The 21,335-nt window shown below is 44.9% G+C and overlaps 1 protein-coding gene across 1 annotated transcript; it reads left to right on the top strand.

Annotated features, from left to right (window-relative positions):
- Window positions 1-306: 306 nt before the first annotated feature.
- On the top strand, window positions 307-17,624 carry LOC109883176 (ras-related protein Rab-31). Its single transcript, XM_020475218.2, has 7 exons — window positions 307-501; window positions 5,356-5,435; window positions 9,255-9,336; window positions 10,638-10,709; window positions 11,411-11,517; window positions 12,035-12,144; window positions 13,159-17,624. The coding sequence occupies exons 1-7, from the start codon at window positions 466-468 to the stop codon at window positions 13,254-13,256; spliced, it is 585 nt and encodes a 194-aa protein (XP_020330807.1). The 5' UTR covers window positions 307-465; the 3' UTR covers window positions 13,257-17,624.
- The last annotated feature ends 3,711 nt before the right edge of the window (window positions 17,625-21,335 follow it).

Raw genomic sequence — 21,335 nt, 5'->3', positions numbered from 1 at the left:
TGACGGCCGTCACGTGACAGTGAGCGTTTCGGGTTGCTCCAACTGTTTTCCGTTATGTTTCGGGACGATGGTCATCGTGGTGCGTTCATGACAACTTGGAACTCGGGGAGTGGCGAACAAACGAGGTCAAATTATGACGTCGGTGATCTTCAAGTCGAAAAAGTCGAAGCTCTAGAAAAGATCCCCGAGCTTCCGAGTTGGATGACAGTTCAAAACGATTTTTTTTCTCCCAGTCGGAGATACCCCCCCCCCAAGTTCCCAGTTGTCTTGAACGCACTGAAGTCGGAAGTCTGAGATTTCCGAGTTCCAAATTCCTAGTTGTTATGAACGCGGCATTAGTCTTGTCTAGGGGCTGGGTTTCTGTATTTTATCTAAAGAACAAATCCGTTGAACGCAAATATGGAGAGATAAAGACATTGAAAAGAAACGGAAGAAGTATGCCTATATTACCATAAGATTTTTAAAATGGCAATACGGGAACTAAAAGTGTGTCTTCTTGGGGTAAGTGAAATAAATTATTGTTTGGCGATTGTCTTTGGAAATGCTTTGTCTGCGGTCCGTCTGAATATTTTTAGACTGAGAACGCGGCCGTTTGAAATCTTTTCTGTCTGGTATAATTTGACATCGCATAAGAACCGTTCCGTTTCTATCTTATTATCTTATCGAAGAACCGTTACACAGTGAGAGACATTTACTTTAGGAAAAGATGTGGAGGCGAAGCCACATAAACCTAATCATAAACTTTCCCCGGCCAGTTATAGACCTGTACAATCCCGTGTGTAATCTGTCAACTTTGTGTTGTTGTTTATTATACTGCTGCATGGTTTGTGTTGTTGTCCTTGTCAATTGAGTGATTTCCCTTACCTTGCATTTTTTTAGTTTTTTTTTTGCAATGGCTTTTCTGACTGTTAAATAGCAGCCATTACGTCACCATCCGCTGGAGTTGTTACAAGTAGCCTGACCATTAGATTCTACATGACACCGCTGAGAAGACAGCAAGAATTAGACCGTGACCTCGGCGATTTATTTCAAAATAATAGTCCCGCAATGAAGATGGTAAAAAAAAATCATGCAAATGATCGAAATACGTAAACATTTAATTAGGAAATGTTTGCAGACGTAACAATATTAAATATTTAACAATATCAAGAAAGCCTAATCGTTAAGAGCAGAATTAATATTATAGCATTGGGTCTCGAACCCTCGACCTTCAACCTCGAGGTCCGGCGCGCTATCGACTGTGCCGCAAAAGCATGCTCGTTCGGCAGAATCGATTTCTGCATTTATAAACCCAGGGTTGTTACAATGCTGTTAACAGCATTAAAGGGTAATGATTACTAGATAGTTATTCAAATATCAAAACACTATTTATAATGCTACTGTTAATAATAATAACAATAACAATATTAATAATTATATTCTTATTATAATTATAATAATACACTTTAGAAAACACATTTAAATCCCATTGTTACTTAGCCCATTCATATTGCACAATGTTCAGTAGATTTGTAAAAAAAAAAAAACAGCTTGAATGCAGTATGTTTTTCATATTGGACGTACATATTGCACCGTACACAACTTCCTGTACATTGTGTCGCTGTAAGAGGTGGGTCCGTTTTACTCAGGAGCACTTCTACTTTGCAAGGTCATGATTGCTATTCTTTGTGGCCCTTTCAAGAGTTTTACAGTCTATTGACGCGCCCATGCGTCAATTTAAGTAACATAGTAAAAAAATATAACAAATTCTGCCAGTTTCAACTCGAGATATCTGGCTTTTTGGATGGGCTGTATCTCAATCCATCGCATCCGCCTCGCGGCCTTTCCGCATCTGAGGTGGAAGGTGGCCAAGCTACAGCAGTGTTTGATTGGTCTTCTCATGAAAACGTATGTAGCGCCCGAATGGGTTTTAGCCAACAAAACGAATATGATCCCACTGTGGAAAAGGGGGAGACACTTACGAACACGATGGTGACTTGTCTGAAGGTACAAATGAATAGAAGTATGGAGGTCATTTTACGCCACCAAAAATATGTGTCCAAAAAAACTCTATTCTTTTCTGAGGTATGGAAAAGACACTTCAAAACCTTATTCCTTATGATTTGTACGGAACAGAAATATTAACTCAACATGTAAAGTGTTGGTCCCATGTTTAATGAGCTGAAATAAAAGATCACAGAATGTTTCCATAAGCACAAAAACCTTATTTCTCTCATATTTTGTGCACAAATTTGTTTCCAATCCCTGTTAGTGAACATTTCTCCTTTGCCAAGATAATCCATCCACCTGACAGGTGTGGCATATCAAGAAGCTGATTAAACAGCATGCTCATTACACAGGTGCACCTTTTGCTGGGGACAATAAAAGACCACTATAAAATGTGCAGCTTTGTCACACAATACAATGCCACAGATGTTATGAGGGAGTGTGCAATTGACATGCTGACGAAAGGAATGTCCACCAGAGGTGTTGCCAGATAATTTAATGTTAATTTCTCTACCATAAGCCACCTCCCAACATTTTTTTTTAAAAAGAATTTGGAAGTACTTCCAATTGGCTTCACAACCGCATCCCACATGTAACCACGCCAACCCAGTCCCTCTACATCCGGGTACAATACCTGCGGGATCGTCTGAGACCGGCCACCCGGACAGCTGGTGAAACTGAGGAGTATTTCTGTCTGTAACAAAGCCCTCTTGTGGGGAAACACTCAGTCTGATTGGCTGGGCCTGGCTCCTGGCTCCTGCACAGTCATGTGAAATCCATGGATTAGGGCCTAATATTTGATCAAATAATACAAAAAATGTTGATACCTAAAGGGGTCTTAAAATTGTAAATCAAATAGCTAAATGATCCATGGTATGACAGACCATTAAGACACATACAGCGAATACAATGGGTGTAAACTTTACAGTGAAATGTTCGCTTACGAGCCTTTTCATAACAATGCAGAGTAAAATAAATTATAATATACAGTGGAGCTATACAGGGAGGACCAGTACCAGATCAATGTGGAGCGATATGTTTTAGGTTATTATCCTGCTGAAAGTTGAATTCATCTGCCAGTGTCTGATGGAAACTGAACTAGGTTTTCCTCTATCATTTTGCCTGCGCTTTGCTCCATTCCGTTTCTTTTTTATCTTGAAAATCTCCCCAGTACTTAACAATTACAAGCATACCCATAACATGATGCAGCCACCACTGCGCTTGAACATATGGAGATATGTACTCGTGTTGTATTGTATTTGCCCCAAACATAACACTTTGTATTCAGGACAAAAAGCTAATTGCTTTGCCACATTTTTTTGTAGTATTACTTTAGTGTCTTGTTGCAAACAGGATGCGTGGTTTGGAATATTTTTCTTCTGTACAGGCTTCCTTCTTAACACTGTCATTTAGGTTAGTATTGTGGAGTAACTACAGTGTTGTTGATCCATCCTCAGTTTTCTCCTACCACAGCCATTAAACCCTGTAGCTGTTTTAAAGTTGGTATCATTGTGAAATCTCTGAGTGGTTTCCTTCCTCTCCGGCTACTGAGTTAGGAAGGACACCATTATATTTGTAGTGACTGGGTGTATTGATCCACCCATTGGAAACCCTCCCTGGTCTTTGTGGTTGAATCTGTGTTTGAAATTCATTGCTCGACTGAGGGACCTTACCGATACAGTAATTGTATCAGAGATGAGGTAGTCATTCAAAAATCATGTTAAACACTATTATTGCACACAGAGTGAGTCCATGCAACTTATTACATGACTTGTTAAGCAAATTTTTACTCCTGAACTAATTTAAGCTTGCCATAACAAAGAGGTTGAATACTTATTGACACAAGACATTTCAGCTTTTCATTTTCTATTCATTTGTAAAACTTTCTAAAAACATAATTCCACTTTGACATTATGGGATTATTGTGATGTCATTATGGGGTTATTGTGATGTCATTATGGGATTATTGTGATGTCATTATGGGGTTATTGTGATGTCATTATGGGGTATTGTGATGTCATTATGGGGTTATTGTGATGTCATTATGGGGTTATTGTGATGTCATTATGGGGTAATGTGATGTCATTATGGGGTTATTGTGATGTCATTATGGGGTATTGTGATGTCATTATGGGGTTATTGTGATGTCATTATGGGGTTATTGTGATGTCATTATGGGGTATTGTGATGTCATTATGGGGTTATTGTGATGTCATTATGGGGTTATTGTGATGTCATTATGGGGTTATTGTGATGTCATTATGGGGTATTGTGATGTCATTATGGGGTTATTGTGATGTCATTATGGGGTTATTGTGATGTCATTATGGGGTAATGTGATGTCATTATGGGGTTATTGTGATGTCATTATGGGGTATTGTGATGTCATTATGGGGTTATTGTGATGTCATTATGGGGTTATTGTGATGTCATTATGGGGTATTGTGATGTCATTATGGGGTTATTGTGATGTCATTATGGGGTTATTGTGATGTCATTATGGGGTAATGTGATGTCATTATGGGGTTATTGTGATGTCATTATGGGATTATTGTGATGTCATTATGGGATTATTGTGATGTCATTATGGGGTATTGTGATGTCATTATGGGATTATTGTGATGTCATTATGGGATTATTGTGATGTCATTATGAGGTATTGTGTTTAGGCCGGTGAATATTCAGACTGGAACAACATAATGTGGAAAACAAGTCAAGGTGTTTGAATCCTTTCTGAAGGCTCTGTATGTTTAATAGGAAAAAGCGTACTGCATTTAAGCTGCCTGGCCACTCTCTTTTAAGGGCCGCAGAATGAGCAGCAATGCTGCTGGGGGTTTCAACTTTGTGGAAACTAGAAGTGTTCCTGAGTAGAATGGACCCCCACCTTTTTACTACAACACAACGAACAGGCAATTATGTACAGCTCAATCAATTATAGGAGTACACAAAAAATACATTGTTGACCATTTAGGCTTGAAAGATATAATAAATATATCACATAATATCTTTTAATTATTCTTTGTATGATAATTAGTATAAAATATACAGATAATTGTGTACATTTCCCATCATTTTTGCCCTAATTAGTCATTGACAATGTATACAGGACAGACTCTTATTCTGAAGGATTCCAAAAATCCGTGACCAGGAAGTGCTTAGTTATTCTTGCCTGCTTCACAATGGTCTACATGACGACACCAACAAAACATTGTGTCCTTGGTTTGCAAAACAAGCAACACAGGCTACTATGATGCTTTTGGCAATAACATACTGTATCTTCTCAAGCATTTGTCTAATCTATTTTTTGTCTTTTGTAGACAGACAGAGCAACCCCTACATTGCATTTCACCAACTTCATTCTTTTTGCAGGATACTGGAGTGGGCAAGTCTAGTATTGTATGTCGTTTTGTACAAGACCATTTCGACCACAACATTAGTCCAACTATAGGGTAAGTTGTCAGAGCATTAATACCTTCTTCTACGCAATAGGTAGCAACAGGACAGCTTTCAGCCTGTCCTGTTGTGGACAACTTTTCAGGAATCTCAATTTAATTGCACTAAAATCGAAAATAAGACTCCAACCCAAGTTCTCTGTTTTCCTTGTCCAAGGAGGAAAATGAGATTAGTAAAATATGTGTCGGGATGATTTTGCTGGAAATAAGGGCTTTATATCCAAAGACCGTTTTCTTTGTCTGCTATCTCATCTGATTGTGTCATAATAGATCTGGTAGTAACCAGTCAGTGAATCTAAAACAGGGATGGCTAGCTGGCAGTGCGCGGGCCACAGTGAATCTAAAACAGGGATGGATAGCTGGTGGTGCGCGGGCCTCGGTGAATCTAAAACAGGGATGGATAACTGGCGGTGCGCGGGCCACAGTGAATCTAAAACAGGGATGGATAGCTGGCAGTGCGCGGGCCTCTGTGAATCTAAAACAGGGATGGATAACTGCCGGTGCGCGGGCCACGGTGAATCTAAAACAGGGATGGATAACTGGTGGTTTACGGGCCACGGTGAATCTAAAACAGGGATGGATAACTGGCGGTGCGCGGGCCTCCGTGAATCTAAAACAGGGATGGCTAGCTGGTGGTGCGCGGGCCTCAGTGAATCTAAAACAGGGATGGATAACTGGCGGTGCACGGGCCTCAGTGAATCTAGAACAGGGATGGATAACTGCCGGTGCACGGGCCACAGTGAATCTAAAACAGGGATGGATAACTGGCGGTGCACGGGCCTCAGTGAATCTAGAACAGGGATGGATAACTGGCGGTGCGTGGGCCACAGTGAATCTAGAACAGGGGTAGATAACTAGCGGTGCGTGGGCCACAGTGAATCTAGAACAGGGGAGGATAACTAGCAGTGCGTGGGCCACAGTGAATCTAGAACAGGGGTGGGTAACTGGCGGTGCACGGGCCTCAGTGAATCTAGAACAGGGGTGGGTAACTGGTGGTGCACGGGCCTCGGTGAATCTAAAACAGGGATGGATAGCTGGTGGTGCGCGGGCCTCGGTGAATCTAAAACAGGGATGGATAACTGGCGGTGCGCGGGCCACAGTGAATCTAAAACAGGGATGGATAGCTGGCAGTGCGCGGGCCTCTGTGAATCTAAAACAGGGATGGATAACTGCCGGTGCGCGGGCCACGGTGAATCTAAAACAGGGATGGATAACTGGTGGTTTACGGGCCACGGTGAATCTAAAACAGGGATGGATAACTGGCGGTGCGCGGGCCTCCGTGAATCTAAAACAGGGATGGCTAGCTGGTGGTGCGCGGGCCTCAGTGAATCTAAAACAGGGATGGATAACTGGCGGTGCACGGGCCTCAGTGAATCTAGAACAGGGATGGATAACTGCCGGTGCACGGGCCACAGTGAATCTAAAACAGGGATGGATAACTGGCGGTGCACGGGCCTCAGTGAATCTAGAACAGGGATGGATAACTGGCGGTGGGTGGGCCACAGTGAATCTAGAACAGGGGTAGGTAACTGGCGGTGCGCGGGCCTCGGTGAATCTAGAACAGGGGTGGGTAACTGGCGGTGCGCGGGCCTTGGTGAATCTAGAACAGGGGTGGGTAACTGGTGGTGCGCGGGCCTCTGTGAATCTAGAACAGGGGTGGGTAACTGGTGGTGCGCGGGCCTCGGTGAATCTAGAACAGGGGTGGGTAACTGGTGGTGCGCGAGCCTCGGTGAATCTAGAACAGGGGTGGATAACTGGCGGTGCGCGGGCCACATGGCTCCCCTTTTTCTCGGCCTGAGGACCAGTTTCCACAATGTGCAGAATTGCAGGAAATACTCACGGGGTGGGGCGCTAAAATGTTTATCTCGCAGGGAGGGGGCACTGTGTCCCCTCACGGGGTGGGGCGCTAAAATGTTTATCTCGCAGGGAGGGGGCACTGTGTCCCCTCACGGGGTGGGGCGCTAAAATGTTTATCTCGCAGGGAGGGGGCACTGTGTCCCCTCACGGGGTGGGGCGCTAAAATGTTTATCTCGCAGGGAGGGGGCACTGTGTCCCCTCACGGGGTGGGGCGCTAAAATGTTTATCTCGCAGGGAGGGGGCACTGTGTCCCCTCACGGGGTGGGGCGCTAAAATGTTTATCTCGCAGGGAGGGGGCACTGTATCCCCTCACGGGGTGGGGCGCTAAAATGTTTATCTCGCAGGGAGGGGGCACTGTGTCCCCTCACGGGGTGGGGCGCTAAAATGTTTATCTCGCAGGGAGGGGGCACTGTGTCCCCTCACGGGGTGGGGCGCTAAAATGTTTATCTCGCAGGGAGGGGGCACTGTGTCCCCTCACGGGGTGGGGCGCTAAAATGTTTATCTCGCAGGGAGGGGGCACTGTGTCCCCTCACGGGGTGGGGCGCTAAAATGTTTATCTCGCAGGGAGGGGGCACTGTGTCCCCTCACGGGGTGGGGCGCTAAAATGTTTATCTCGCAGGGAGGGGGCACTGTGTCCCCTCACGGGGTGGGGCGCTAAAATGTTTATCTCGCAGGGAGGGGGCACTGTGTCCCCTCACGGGGTGGGGCGCTAAAATGTTTATCTCGCAGGGAGGGGGCACTGTGTCCCCTCACGGGGTGGGGCGCTAAAATGTTTATCTCGCAGGGAGGGGGCACTGTGTCCCCTCACGGGGTGGGGCGCTAAAATGTTTATCTCGCAGGGAGGGGGCACTGTGTCCCCTCACGGGGTGGGGCGCTAAAATGTTTATCTCGCAGGGAGGGGGCACTGTGTCCCCTCACGGGGTGGGGCGCTAAAATGTTTATCTCGCAGGGAGGGGGCACTGTGTCCCCTCACGTGGTGGGGCGCTAAAATGTTTATCTCGCAGGGAGGGGGCACTGTGTCCCCTCACGGGGTGGGGCGCTAAAATGTTTATCTCGCAGGGAGGGGGCACTGTGTCCCCTCACGGGGTGGGGCGCTAAAATGTTTATCTCGCAGGGAGGGGGCACTGTGTCCCTTCACGGGGTGGGGTGCTAAAATGTTTATCTCGCAGGGAGGGGGCACTGTGTCCCCTCACGGGGTGGGGCGCTAAAATGTTTATCTCGCAGGGAGGGGGCACTGTGTCCCCTCACGGGGTGGGGCGCTAAAATGTTTATCTTTGCAGGGAGGGGGCACTGTGTCCCCTCACGGGGTGGGGCGCTAAAATGTTTATCTCGCAGGGAGGGGGCACTGTGTCCCCTCACGGGGTGGGGCGCTAAAATGTTTATCTCGCAGGGAGGGGGCACTGTGTCCCCTCACGGGGTGGGGCGCTAAAATGTTTATCTCGCAGGGAGGGGGCACTGTGTCCCCTCACGGGGTGGGGCGCTAAAATGTTTATCTCGCAGGGAGGAGGCACTGTGTCCCCTCACGGGGTGGGGCGCTAAAATGTTTATCTCGCAGGGAGGGGGCACTGTGTCCCCTCACGGGGTGGGGCGCTAAAATGTTTATCTCGCAGGGAGGAGGCACTGTGTCCCCTCACGGGGTGGGGCGCTAAAATGTTTATCTCGCAGGGAGGGGGCACTGTGTCCCCTCACGGGGTGGGGCGCTAAAATGTTTATCTCGCAGGGAGGGGGCACTGTGTCCCCTCACGGGGTGGGGCGCTAAAATGTTTATCTCGCAGGGAGGGGGCACTGTGTCCCCTCATGATGAGTTCTATTTGTTTTGTGTGGCCCCCACCCCCCTATCAAAGTTACCCATCGTTGCTCTAAAACAGGAAACATTTAGTTATTGTATTTCCTTCTGTCATTCACAGTTGTATAATGGAGAGACCAACTGCTAGGCCTAACGTTCTGTGTTACTTGCAGGGCATCGTTTTTAACCAAGACGGTCCCGTGTGGACACGAACTACACAAGTTCCTCATCTGGGACACAGCGGGACAGGAAAGGGTGGGTTAGGTACCGCTATATGTTTTCAACTGCTCAACCCCCCTTGTTTCTGTCGTCGCTCATCCTTCTTGTGCTTTATATCTCAGAGAGGCTGCTGGCTACACTGAGACACCTGATCACTGGACACTCTAATAAAGGGATCACTAGCCACTTTAATAATGTCTACATGCCTTATATTACTCATATCACATGTATATACTGTATGTTATACCATCTACTGCACCTTGCGCTAAGCCGCAATATACTCACATGTACACATTCTCATTCACACCTTTAGATTTGTGTGTATCAGGTAGTTGTTGGGAAATTGTTAGATTACTTGTTAGATATTACTGCACTGTCAGAACTAGAAGCGCAAGCATTTTGCTCCACTCGCATTAACATCTGCTGACCATGTGTATGTGACCAATAACAATGTGATTTTATTTCGTTTGCCAGCTTGAGCTAAACTCATTTCGGGGATTTTATACAAATCTGCCCACGTTGTTTATGTTTCATTAAAACAAATGTCCTACAGTAGCTTTACTGCTAGGAGGTAAAAGTGGAGAGAGTTGGCATGGCAACCCTTTTCACTGTTTACTTCTTGGTTCCAAAGTATGTATCATGATGCATCCTTTCGAAGGGATCATGTGATTGGTTATTTTCTGAGACACACTGAGAGATCAGGGTTTAAGGTTCGTAGCACTGTTGTGGCTTGATGACTCACAAGGGCGGGGTGTAAAATGGAAGTGTGTGTGTGTGTGTGTGTGTGTGTGTGTGTGTGTGTGTGTGTGTGTGTGTGTGTGTGTGTGTGTGTGTGTGTGTGTGTGTGTGTGTGTGTGTGTGTGTGTGTGTGTGTGTGAATAAAAAAATGTGTAGGCTGGCCATTATGCTGACTGGGCAGGAGTGGGTTGGTTAGATAGATAGATAGATACTGGTTAAATACGTTTCGTGTTTTGTTTCCTTGTCACAATACTAACGAGTATCTTCATACTGGTATCGTCCTGGACCTAATTATCGTCCGTGTCTAATGTTAAATCACTGTTAAATCACTTGATTATCTCATCATCTCTTAGTCCAACATTGTTGCATTTCCTGTTTTGTATTTTGAACTTAGAATGGGTTTTTTTCTCCAAACTAAAGCTAAGAGAGAGTTGGCTACATGCCTGGTAATGTTCCATGAATATCTACAGGTCGATACCAAACAGTTATAACTGAGTTATATAAACATGATGGTTATATAACACGATAGTATCGGCCAATGAACCACAAGGAATTAACGCTGTTGACCCACTGTAACTTAATGTGTCATTGTGTTCCAGTTCCACTCGCTGGCCCCCATGTACTACCGAGGCTCTGCCGCAGCTGTCATTGTCTATGACATCACCAAACTGGTAAGGAACTCACAGGACTCACGGACATTATAGCCTGGTCCCAGGTCGATTCTATTTGTGCTGTCTTGCCAACTCCTATATACATTGTCATGCCAAACTGATCTGAGACCAGGGCTCCTATTCATAAAGCTTCTCGGAGTATCAGTGCTGATACTGCCTTTTTAGGTGATTATTAATCAGTTTAGATGGGCAGGGAAGACCTGCCTGATCCTAGATCAGCATAGAGCTGTGGATAATGATGACCTGATCCTAGATCAGCACTGAGCTGTGGATAATGAAGACCTGATCCTAGATCAGCACAGAGCTGTAGATAATGAAGACCTGATCCTAGATCAACCCAGAGCTGTGGATAATGATGACCTGATCCTAGATCAGCCCAGAGCTGTGGATAATGAAGACCTGATCCTAGATCAGCACAACTACTCAGAAATGCTTTATGAATACAGGCCCAGGCTAGAGAAATGAGGCTTTGTATAAAAAGCCAGGTTTTACCCATCAGCCCTGGAGTAAAGTGTAACCTGTCTCTCTCTCTCTCTGTCTGCCTGCCTGCCTGCCTGCCTGTCTGTCTGCCTTTCTGTCTGTCTGCCTGCCTGTCTGTCTGCCTTTCTGTCTGTCTGTCTGTCTGTCTGTCTGTCTGTCTGTCTGTCTGTCTGTCTGTCTGTCTGTCTGTCTGTCTGTCTGTCTGTCTGTCTGTCTGTCAGGACTCTTTCCAGACACTGAAGAAATGGGTGAAGGAGCTGAAAGAACATGGTCCGGAGGACATCGTTGTGGCCATTGCAGGGAACAAAAACGACTTGGGGGACATCCGGTATCAATTATTATTATTTATTTTCTTGAAGTGATGAAAATGAAGTGATGAAAATTACAGGCCTCTCTCATCTTTTTAAGTGGGAGAACTTGCACAATTGGTGGCTGACTAAATACTTTTTTTGCCCCACTGTACAACTGTAGATGACGTAGTGCCAGACCTTCTACATTAATATAGTAGCTGCAGTTTACTAACTTTCAGCCTTCCTCGTTTTCTGTGCAATATGAAGTCTGATAGATGGTTATTTGAGTTCATTCAAAGTATTTCTTATGTATTAGTACTTCACCGCTGTACAGCTCTCTACTGCGTTTACCACCCGTGTGATGTGTTACCTGCTTCTCTGACTAGGAAGTGGTCATTCTGAATTCCCAGAACACAGGAAATAGCACTTACTGACTGAGCACCTTTTTGTTTAGTTAAAACAACTTGGAAGACTTTTCAGTGTAACATCACCACCATGTTAAAAGGCCTGTTGACGAGTCAACCCCAGTACTAATTGTAGTGTCTCGTTTAACAGGGAAGTTCCTATGAAAGAAGCTAAGGACTTTGCTGAGTCCATCGCAGCTATTTTCATGGAGACCAGCGCCAGAAACGCTGTCAATGTGGAGGAGCTCTTTCAGAAGATCAGTAAGTGTTTCTAATTCAAGGTCATTCCATCCAACCACCACATCACATACAACTTGTTTACCATTCATTGTTATCAGGGTTCAAATGTTTTGAATTGAAGTCATTTCATTCAGGAAGTAAAATTAAGTGAAAATTGAGAAGTTATTTATTTCAAAATATGGTTTATTTTATAAATCAAATCACTTCCTGAATTGATCACAGCCCTTGTTGTCATGCATCCCTACGCTCTCTATTCAAAGTTATTTGTTTTTGTTCACTGTAAAGCGTTGTGAATATCTTTTGATATCTCTGTTTGTTTTAGACATAAGTTACCATCACAACATCCTGTGAAACCTTCTAAGACGGAATAGCACCATTCAGCATAGTGTCTCTTAGGGAGGAAGTTACCATCACAACATCCTGTGAAACCTTCTAAGACGGAATAGCACCATTCAGCATAGTGTCTCTTAGGGAGGAAGTTACCATCACAACATCCTGTGAAACCTTCTAAGACAGAATAGCACCATTCAGCATAGTGTCTCTTAGGGAGGAAGTTACCATCACAACATCCTGTGAAACCTTCTAAGACGGAATAGCACCATTCAGCATAGTGTCTCTTAGGGAGGAAGTTACCATCACAACATCCTGTGAAACCTTCTAAGACAGAATAGCACCATTCAGCATAGTGTCTCTTAGGGAGGAAGTTACCATCACAACATCCTGTGAAACCTTCTAAGACAGAATAGCACCATTCAGCATAGTGTCTCTTAGGGAGGAAGTTACCATCACAACATCCTGTGAAACCTTCTAAGACAGAATAGCACCATTCAGCATAGTGTCTCTTAGGGAGGAAGTTACCATCACAACATCCTGTGAAACCTAAGACAGTAATCAGGATGCTTCTCAAATGGCACTCCATTATAGTGCACCACTTTTGACTTTTTATATAAGGAAAAGGGTGCCATTTGAGAAGCAATCACAGTGTAATAGTTTGCATCTCTCTTACGTAACGATCTGTGTTGTGTTGTGTTTCAGGTAAACAGATTCCGCCCCTGGAGAATCAAGACTTAGACAGTAACGAGTCCTTCAAGATAATCCGGCAGCCTCCTCCCTCTAACAAACGCTGCTGCTAGTAAGACCCCTTCTGAGTCCCAAATAGACCCCTACCACCCTACCCCCTACCACCCTACGCCCTAGGTATTTCATTTTGATCTCAAGGGGACTGGTGTAGTACGATCGAATATGTTGGAAACTCTACCTGTCTTATCTCAAGGAAAGGAAAGGCGGTATTACCACATTGTTTACACCTATCCTACATTTTCAGATCAGTCTGAAGTTGCTAGGTCCTAGGGGTAAGGGGCAATGGGGTCGGTTTGGAATTCAGCATCCGATTGCCAGTGAGATTATCACGGCCTTTGTTTCCATTCCATACACAGTTCCATGGATCAAGTCTACACATCCATCCATCTTGACACACGGGTCACAATATAGCGTTGGTGTACGCAACAGCCTGCATAGTTCAGCTCCTGATTGCCCCTTTCGACAGTCCACAATGCATATACAGTACATGGGTCTCACGGAGAGAGGAGGACAACATGGCTTTGGCTGTGTGATCGATCAGAACCTCTCTCCCCTATAGGGAACAGAGTGTCCCAAGTCCAGAAACCGCCCCTATAACCCATATAAAGCTAGTTGGACATTTCGACCATATTGTACCTATTCTATCTACCAGATATATCCAGGATGCATCACAACCGGGCCGCGATTGGGAGTCCCATAGGGCGGGGCACAATTGGCCTCAGCGTCGTCCGGGTGTGGCCCGGTGTTAGGCCCGTCATTGTAAATAAGAATTTTGTTCTTAACTGACTTGCCTAGGTAAATAAAGGTTACATTTCAAATATACTCCTGTGCCTTGGTACGGTGTGCTGTAGGTGTCATTTCTGGATATAGAGAGGAACCAGTGTTTTTTTTAAAGATGTTAAACATGTTAATAAAATGAAGGAATACTATGGTACATAGTAGGCTATGTTTTCATTTCCTAGGCAGCAGCACAGAACAAACAAACAATTTCATCCTTTTAGAAATAGACAGAGAAAAAAAACCAAAAAAAACCATCAACATTTTAAATTGAGAATATATATTTTTTTCTCCACTTAACCTTTATTTAACTAGGCAATTCTTATTTACAATGACGGACTTAGGAACAGTGGGTTAAACTGCCTTGTTCAGAGGCAGAACGACAGATTTGTACCTTGTCAGCTCGGGGATTTGAACTTGCAACCTTTCGGTTCCAAGTCCAACGCTCTAACCACTAGGCTACCCTGCCGCCCCTCCAATGACGGCCTAATGCCGGCCTAATGCCGGAAATTCAAAAACATGTTAAGTAAAATACCTTGTGACTTGAGAATACTTTCTGAAGACGATTATGATATACGATATAGAGCTTATGAATTCTCATTCCCGAACAATGCAGTCAACATATGTGTTGATCCCATTGATTGTATTGTTTCCACCGTTGTTCCAGTATTACAATGATAGGAGTTAATATCCATTTATTGCATGAATTTGGTCTCGCCCACCGTCGTTGTCTTTTTTCCCCCCATTGAACTCTTGTAAATTCAGGAGAAAAAAAAAGAAACGGCCCTTTTTCAGGACCCTGTCTTTCAAAGATAATTCGTAAAAATCCAAATAACTTCACAGATCTTCATTGTAAAGGGTTTAAACACTGTTTCCCCATGCTTGTTCAATGAACCATAAACAATTAATGAACATGCACCTGTGGAACGGTCGTTAAGACATAAACAGAGTACAGACGGTAGGCAATTAAGGTCACAGTTATGAAAACTTAGGACACTAAAGAGGCCTTTCTACTGACTCTGAAAAACATCAAAAGAAAGATGCCCAGGGTCCCTGCTCATCTGGGTGAATGTGCCTTAGGCATGCTGCAAGGAGGCATGATGACTGCAGATGTGGCCAGGGCAATAATTTACAATGTCCGTACTGTGAGACGTCTAAGACAGCCCTGTAGGGAGACAGGACGGACAGCTGATCATCCTCGCAGTGGCAGACCACGTGTAAAAACACCTGCACAGGATCGGTACATCCGAACATCACACCTGCGGGACAGGTACAGGATGGCAACAACAACTGCCCGAGTTACACCAGGAACGCACAATCCCTCTATCAGTGCTCAGATTGTCTGCAATAGGCTGAGAGGGGCTGGACTGATGGCTTGTAGGCCTGTTGTAAGGCAGGTCCTCACCAGACATCACCGGCAACAACGTCGCCTATGGGCATAAACCCACTGTCGCTGGACCAGACAGGACTGGCAAAAAGTGCTCTTCACTGACGATTGGCGGTTTTGTCTCACCAGGGGGGATGGTCGGTTTATCGTCGAAGGAATGAGCGTTACACCGAGGCCTGTACTCTGGAGCGGGATCGATTTGGAGGTGGAGGGTCCGTCATGGTCTGTGGTGGTGTGTCACAGCATCATCAGACTGAGCTTGTTGTCATTGCAGGCAATGTCAACGCTGTGCGTTACAGGGAAGACATCCTCCTCCCTCATGTGGTACCCTTCCTGCAGGCTCATCCTGATGCCACCAGCCATACTGCTCGTTCTGTGAGTGATTTCCTGCAAGACAGGAATGTCAGTGTTCTGCCAAGGCCAGCGAAGAGCCCGGATCTCAATGGATCTGAGGGTGAGGGCTAGGGCCATTCCCCCCAGAAATGTCCAGGAACTTGCAGGTGCCTTGGTGGAAGAGTGGGGTAACATCTCACAGCAAGAACTGGCAAATCTGGTGCAGTCCATGAGGAGGAGATGCACTGCAGTACTTAATGCAGCTGGTGGCCACACCAGATACTGACTGTTACTTTTGATTTTGACCCTCCCTTTGTTCAGGGACACGTTATTCCATTTCTTTTAGTCACATGTCTGTGGAACATGTTCAGTTTATGTCTCAGTTGTTGAATCTTGTTATGTTCATACACATATTTACACATGTTTAAGTTTACTGAAAAATAAACGCAGGTGACAGTGAGAGGACGTTTTGGGAGTGGCCTACTGAGTAAAATATTTGTGTGAGAGGACGTTTCTTTCTTTTATTTTTTTTGCTGAGTTTATATGTATATGCCAGCACACATGTAGAATATCTATTTCTGAGAACTGTATAAGATGTTCATAATGAAGGACTAGGACTAACATGAGCACATAAATGCATCGTAGGGTGGCAGGTATCCTAGCGGTTAAGAACTTTTGAGCCAGTAACCGAAAGGTCGCTGGTTCAAATCCACGAGCCTATTAGGTGTAAAAATCTGTCTGTGTGCCCTTGCACAAGGCACTTAACCCTGATAAGTCCTGTAAGTTGCTCTGGATAAGAGAGTCTGTTGAATGACCAAAAATGTCACATAATTTGTAATGGTCATGTTAATTGACTGACATTATCTCATAGAACAAAATGTAGAAGAGCTCCTCAGCCTGTGTTAACCTCTGACCTTATTTTCAGCATTTATTCCAGAACCCCATTCTTTTCCCCATATAGAAATGTAGAAATGCCCAACAAACCAGAGGTAGAAAATGCCATCACATTTCTTCTTTTATGACTACAAGCTGGCACACTCTATAGGCCAGATGCAGAGATAGATGCAAAAATCTATTTTAAAATGCATTTTAGTAACCTTTACTTAACTAAGCAATTCAGTTTAAGAACAAATTCTTATTTATAATGACAGCCTAGGAACAGCAGGTTAACTGCCTTGTTCAGCGACAGAACGACAGATTTGTACCTTGTCAGCTCGGTGGTTTGAACTTGCAACCTTCCGGTTACTAGTCCAACGCTCTAACCACTAGGCTACCCTGCCACCCCATTGACTGCGTCTGTGTAGAAAAACAGGAGACCCATAGGCATTTGGATTTGACCGCTTGTATGTCATTTTATTTGTAGTTTTAGCACTTTGTAATGGAAAAATGTTGATTCACTATTAGGTTTTTGATGACTACATTCCTTTACGATTGCCCATCGAATTGCCACAGTGGATTGAAATGTACACCGGACTGAATGGAGTTTACAGCAACACTGCAGTGCCATATTATAAAACAAATATTTTGTACTTTGTAGGTAGCTATAATATTGTTTTGTTACTATCAGGATTTTATACAATATTTTGAATTAGTCAGTGTACAGATATGAACCATGAGATGTTAACACACAATACTGTTCTGGACTCTTCTGTACAAGCTTGTCCAATGTCCACGTGTGGCAACTGTCAATAATCTGATCAAACTAGATTTGCACATTTCTTGCCCTGAATGCCTGCCTACACAGTCCATTGTGCAATGTAAACAAAAGTGGGTTTTTTTGTGTTAGTTTTTCCCTCTGTAGACATAAATCGAATATGAAATGGATTTATTATTTTTGTGTGCTTGACTGAAGTTATACCCTTCTCCATATCCTTTGCAGGATTTGTTATATTCATCTGTATAATAAATAAAATGGTCATTTCTATTTTCTCTTGTTCTTCATCTCTTTTTCCTGCTTTATAGAAAGACAACGACAATCCCTCTGATCTACAACTGTGTTTCCATCATATTATTGGGGGACCCCCTCTTACTACCATCATATAGGTGGGGTACCCCTTTCTTACTACCATCATATAGGTGGGGTACCCCTTTCTTACTACCATCATATAGGTGGGGTACCCAATCTTACTACCATCATATAGTTGGGGTACCCCATCTTACTACCATCATATAGTTGGGGTACCCCCTCTTACTACCATCATATAGGTGGGGTACCCCCTCTTACTACCATCATATAGTTGGGGTACCCCATCTTACTACCATCATATAGTTGGGGTACCCCATCTTACTACCATCATATAGGTGGGGTACCCCATCTTACTACCATCACATAGGTGGGGTACCCCCTCTTACTACCATCATATAGTTGGGGTACCCCATCTTACTACCATCATATAGGTGGGGTACCCCATCTTACTACCATCATATAGGCGGGGTACCCCATCTTACTACCATCATATAGGTGGGGGACCCCATCTTACTACCATCATATAGGCGGGGTACCCCATCTTACTACCATCATATAGGTGGGGTACCCCATCTTACTACCATCATATAGTTGGGGTACCCCATCTTACTACCATCATATAGGTGGGGTACCCCATCTTACTACCATCATATAGGCGGGGTACCCCATCTTACTACCATCATATAGGTGGGGTACCCCATCTTACTACCATCATATAGTTGGGGTACCCCCTCTTACTACCATCATATAGTTGGGATACCCCATCTTACTACCATCATATAGGTGGGGTACCCCCTCTTACTACCATCATATAGTTGGGGTACCCCATCTTACTACCATCATATAGGTGGGGTACCCCATCTTACTACCATCATATAGGTGGGGTACCCCATCTTACTACCATCATGTAGGTGGGGTACCCCATCTTACTACCATCATATAGGTGGGGTACCCCATCTTACTACCATCATATAGGTGGGGTACCCCATCTTACTACCATCATATAGGTGGGGTACCCCCCTCTTTCTACCATCATATAGGTGGGGTACCCTGTCTTACTACCATCATATAGGTGGGGTACCCCATCTTACTACCATCATATAGGTGGGGTACCCCATCTTACTACCATCATATAGGTGGGGTACCCCATCTTACTACCATCATATAGGTGGGGTACCCCATCTTACTACCATCATATAGGTGGGGTACCCCATCTTACTACCATCGTATAGGTGGGGTACCCCCCTCTTACTACCATCATATAGGTGGGGTACCCCCCTCTTACTACCATCATATAGGTGGGGTACAACCTCTTACTACCATCATAAAGGTGGGGTACCCCCATCTTACTACCTTCATATAGGTGGGGTACCCCATCTTACTACCATCATATAGGTGGGGTACCCCATCTTACTACCATCATATAGGTGGGGTACCCCCTCTTACTACCATCATATAGGTGGGGTACCGCATTTTACTACCATCATATAGGTGGGGTACCCCAATCTTACTACCATCATATAGGTGGGGTACCCCCCTCTTACTACCATAATATAGGTGGGGTACCCCCTCTTACTACCATCATATAGGTGGGGTACCCCCTCTTACTACCATCATATAGGTGGGGTACCCCCCTCTTACTACCATCATGTAGGTGGGGTACCCCCCATCTTACTACCATCATATAGGTGGGGTACCCCATCTTACTACCATCATATAGGTGGGGTACCCCCTCTTACTACCATCATATAGGTGGGGTACCCCCATCTTACTACCATCATATAGGTGGGGTACCCCGTCTTACTACCATCCTATAGGTGGGGTACCCCATCTTACTATCATCATATAGGTGGGGTAGCCCATCTTACTACCATCATATAGGTGGGGTAACCCATCTTACTACCATCATATAGGTGGGGTACCCCATCTTACTACATCATATAGGTGGGGTACTCCATCTTACTACCATCATATAGGTGGGGTACCCCCCCTCTTACTACCATCATATAGGTGGGGTACCCCATCTTACTACCATCATATAGGTGGGGTACCCCATCTTACTACCATCATATAGGTGGGGAACCCCCCTCTTACTACCATCATATAGGTGGGGTACCCCCTCTTACTACCATCATATAGGTGGGGTATCCTCCTCTTACTACCATCATATAGGTGGGGTACCCCTCTTACTACCATCATATAGGTGGGGTACCCCATCTTACTACCATCTTATAGGTGGGGTACCCCCATCTTACTACCTTCATATAGGTGGGGTACACCATCTTACTACCATCATATAGGTGGGGTACCCCATCTTACTACCATCATATAGGTGGGGTACCCCCTCTTACTACCATCATATAGGTGGGGTACCGCATTTTACTACCATCATATAGGTGGGGTACCCCCATCTTACTACCATCATATAGGTGGGGTACCCCCCTCTTACTACCATCATATAGGTGGGGTACCCCCTCTTACTACCATCATATAGGTGGGGTACCCCCTCTTACTACCATCATATAGGTGGGGTACCCCCCTCTTACTACCATCATATAGGTGGGGTACCCCCCATCTTACTACCATCATATAGGTGGGGTACCCCATCTTACTACCATCATATAGGTGGGGTACCCCCCTCTTACTACCATCATATAGGTGGGGTACCCCCATCTTACTACCATCATATAGGTGGGGTACCCCGTCTTACTACCATCCTATAGGTGGGGTACCCCATCTTACTACCATCATATAGGTGGGGTAGCCCATCTTACTACCATCATATAGGTGGGGTAACCCATCTTACTACCATCATATAGGTGGGGTACCCCATCTTACTACATCATATAGGTGGGGTACTCCATCTTACTACCATCATATAGGTGGGGTACCCCCCCTCTTACTACCATCATATAGGTGGGGTACCCACCCCATCTTACTACCATCATATAGGTGGGGTACCCCATCTTACTACCATCATATAGGTGGGGAACCCCCCTCTTACTACCATCATATAGGTGGGGTACCCCCTCTTACTACCATCATATAGGTGGGGTATCCTCCTCTTACTACCATCATATAGGTGGGGTACCCCTCTTACTACCATCATATAGGTGGGTTACCCCATCTTACTACCATCATATAGGTGGGGTACCCCCATCTTACTACCATCATATAGGTGGGGTACCCCCATCTTACTACCATCATATAGGTGGGGTACCCCCCTCTTAAATCAAATCAAATCAAATCCAATCAAATTTATTTATATAGCCCTTCGTACATCAGCTGATATCTCAAAGTGCTGTACAGAAACCCAGCCTAAAACCCCAAACAGCAAGCAATGCAGGTGTAGAAGCACGGTGGCTAGGAAAAACTCCCTAGAAAGGCCAATACCTAGGAAGAAACCTAGAGAGGAACCAGGCTATGTGGGGTGGCCAGTCCTCTTCTGGCTGTGCCGGGTGGAGATTATAACAGAACATGGCCAAGATGTTCAAATGTTCATAAATGACCAGCATGGTCGAATAATAATAAGGCAGAACAGTTGAAACTGGAGCAGCAGCACAGTCAGGTGGAAGTTGAAACTGGAGCAGCAGCATGGCCAGGTGGACTGGGGACAGCAAGGAGTCATCATGTCAGGTAGTCCTGGGGCATGGTCCTAGGGCTCAGGTC

The sequence above is a fragment of the Oncorhynchus kisutch genome, linkage group LG27, assembly GCF_002021735.2.
Source record: "Oncorhynchus kisutch isolate 150728-3 linkage group LG27, Okis_V2, whole genome shotgun sequence".
Classification (NCBI taxonomy): Eukaryota; Metazoa; Chordata; class Actinopteri; order Salmoniformes; family Salmonidae; genus Oncorhynchus; species Oncorhynchus kisutch.
Note: the sequence above shows the minus strand (reverse complement) of the source record. Positions and strands in the feature narration are given on the sequence as shown.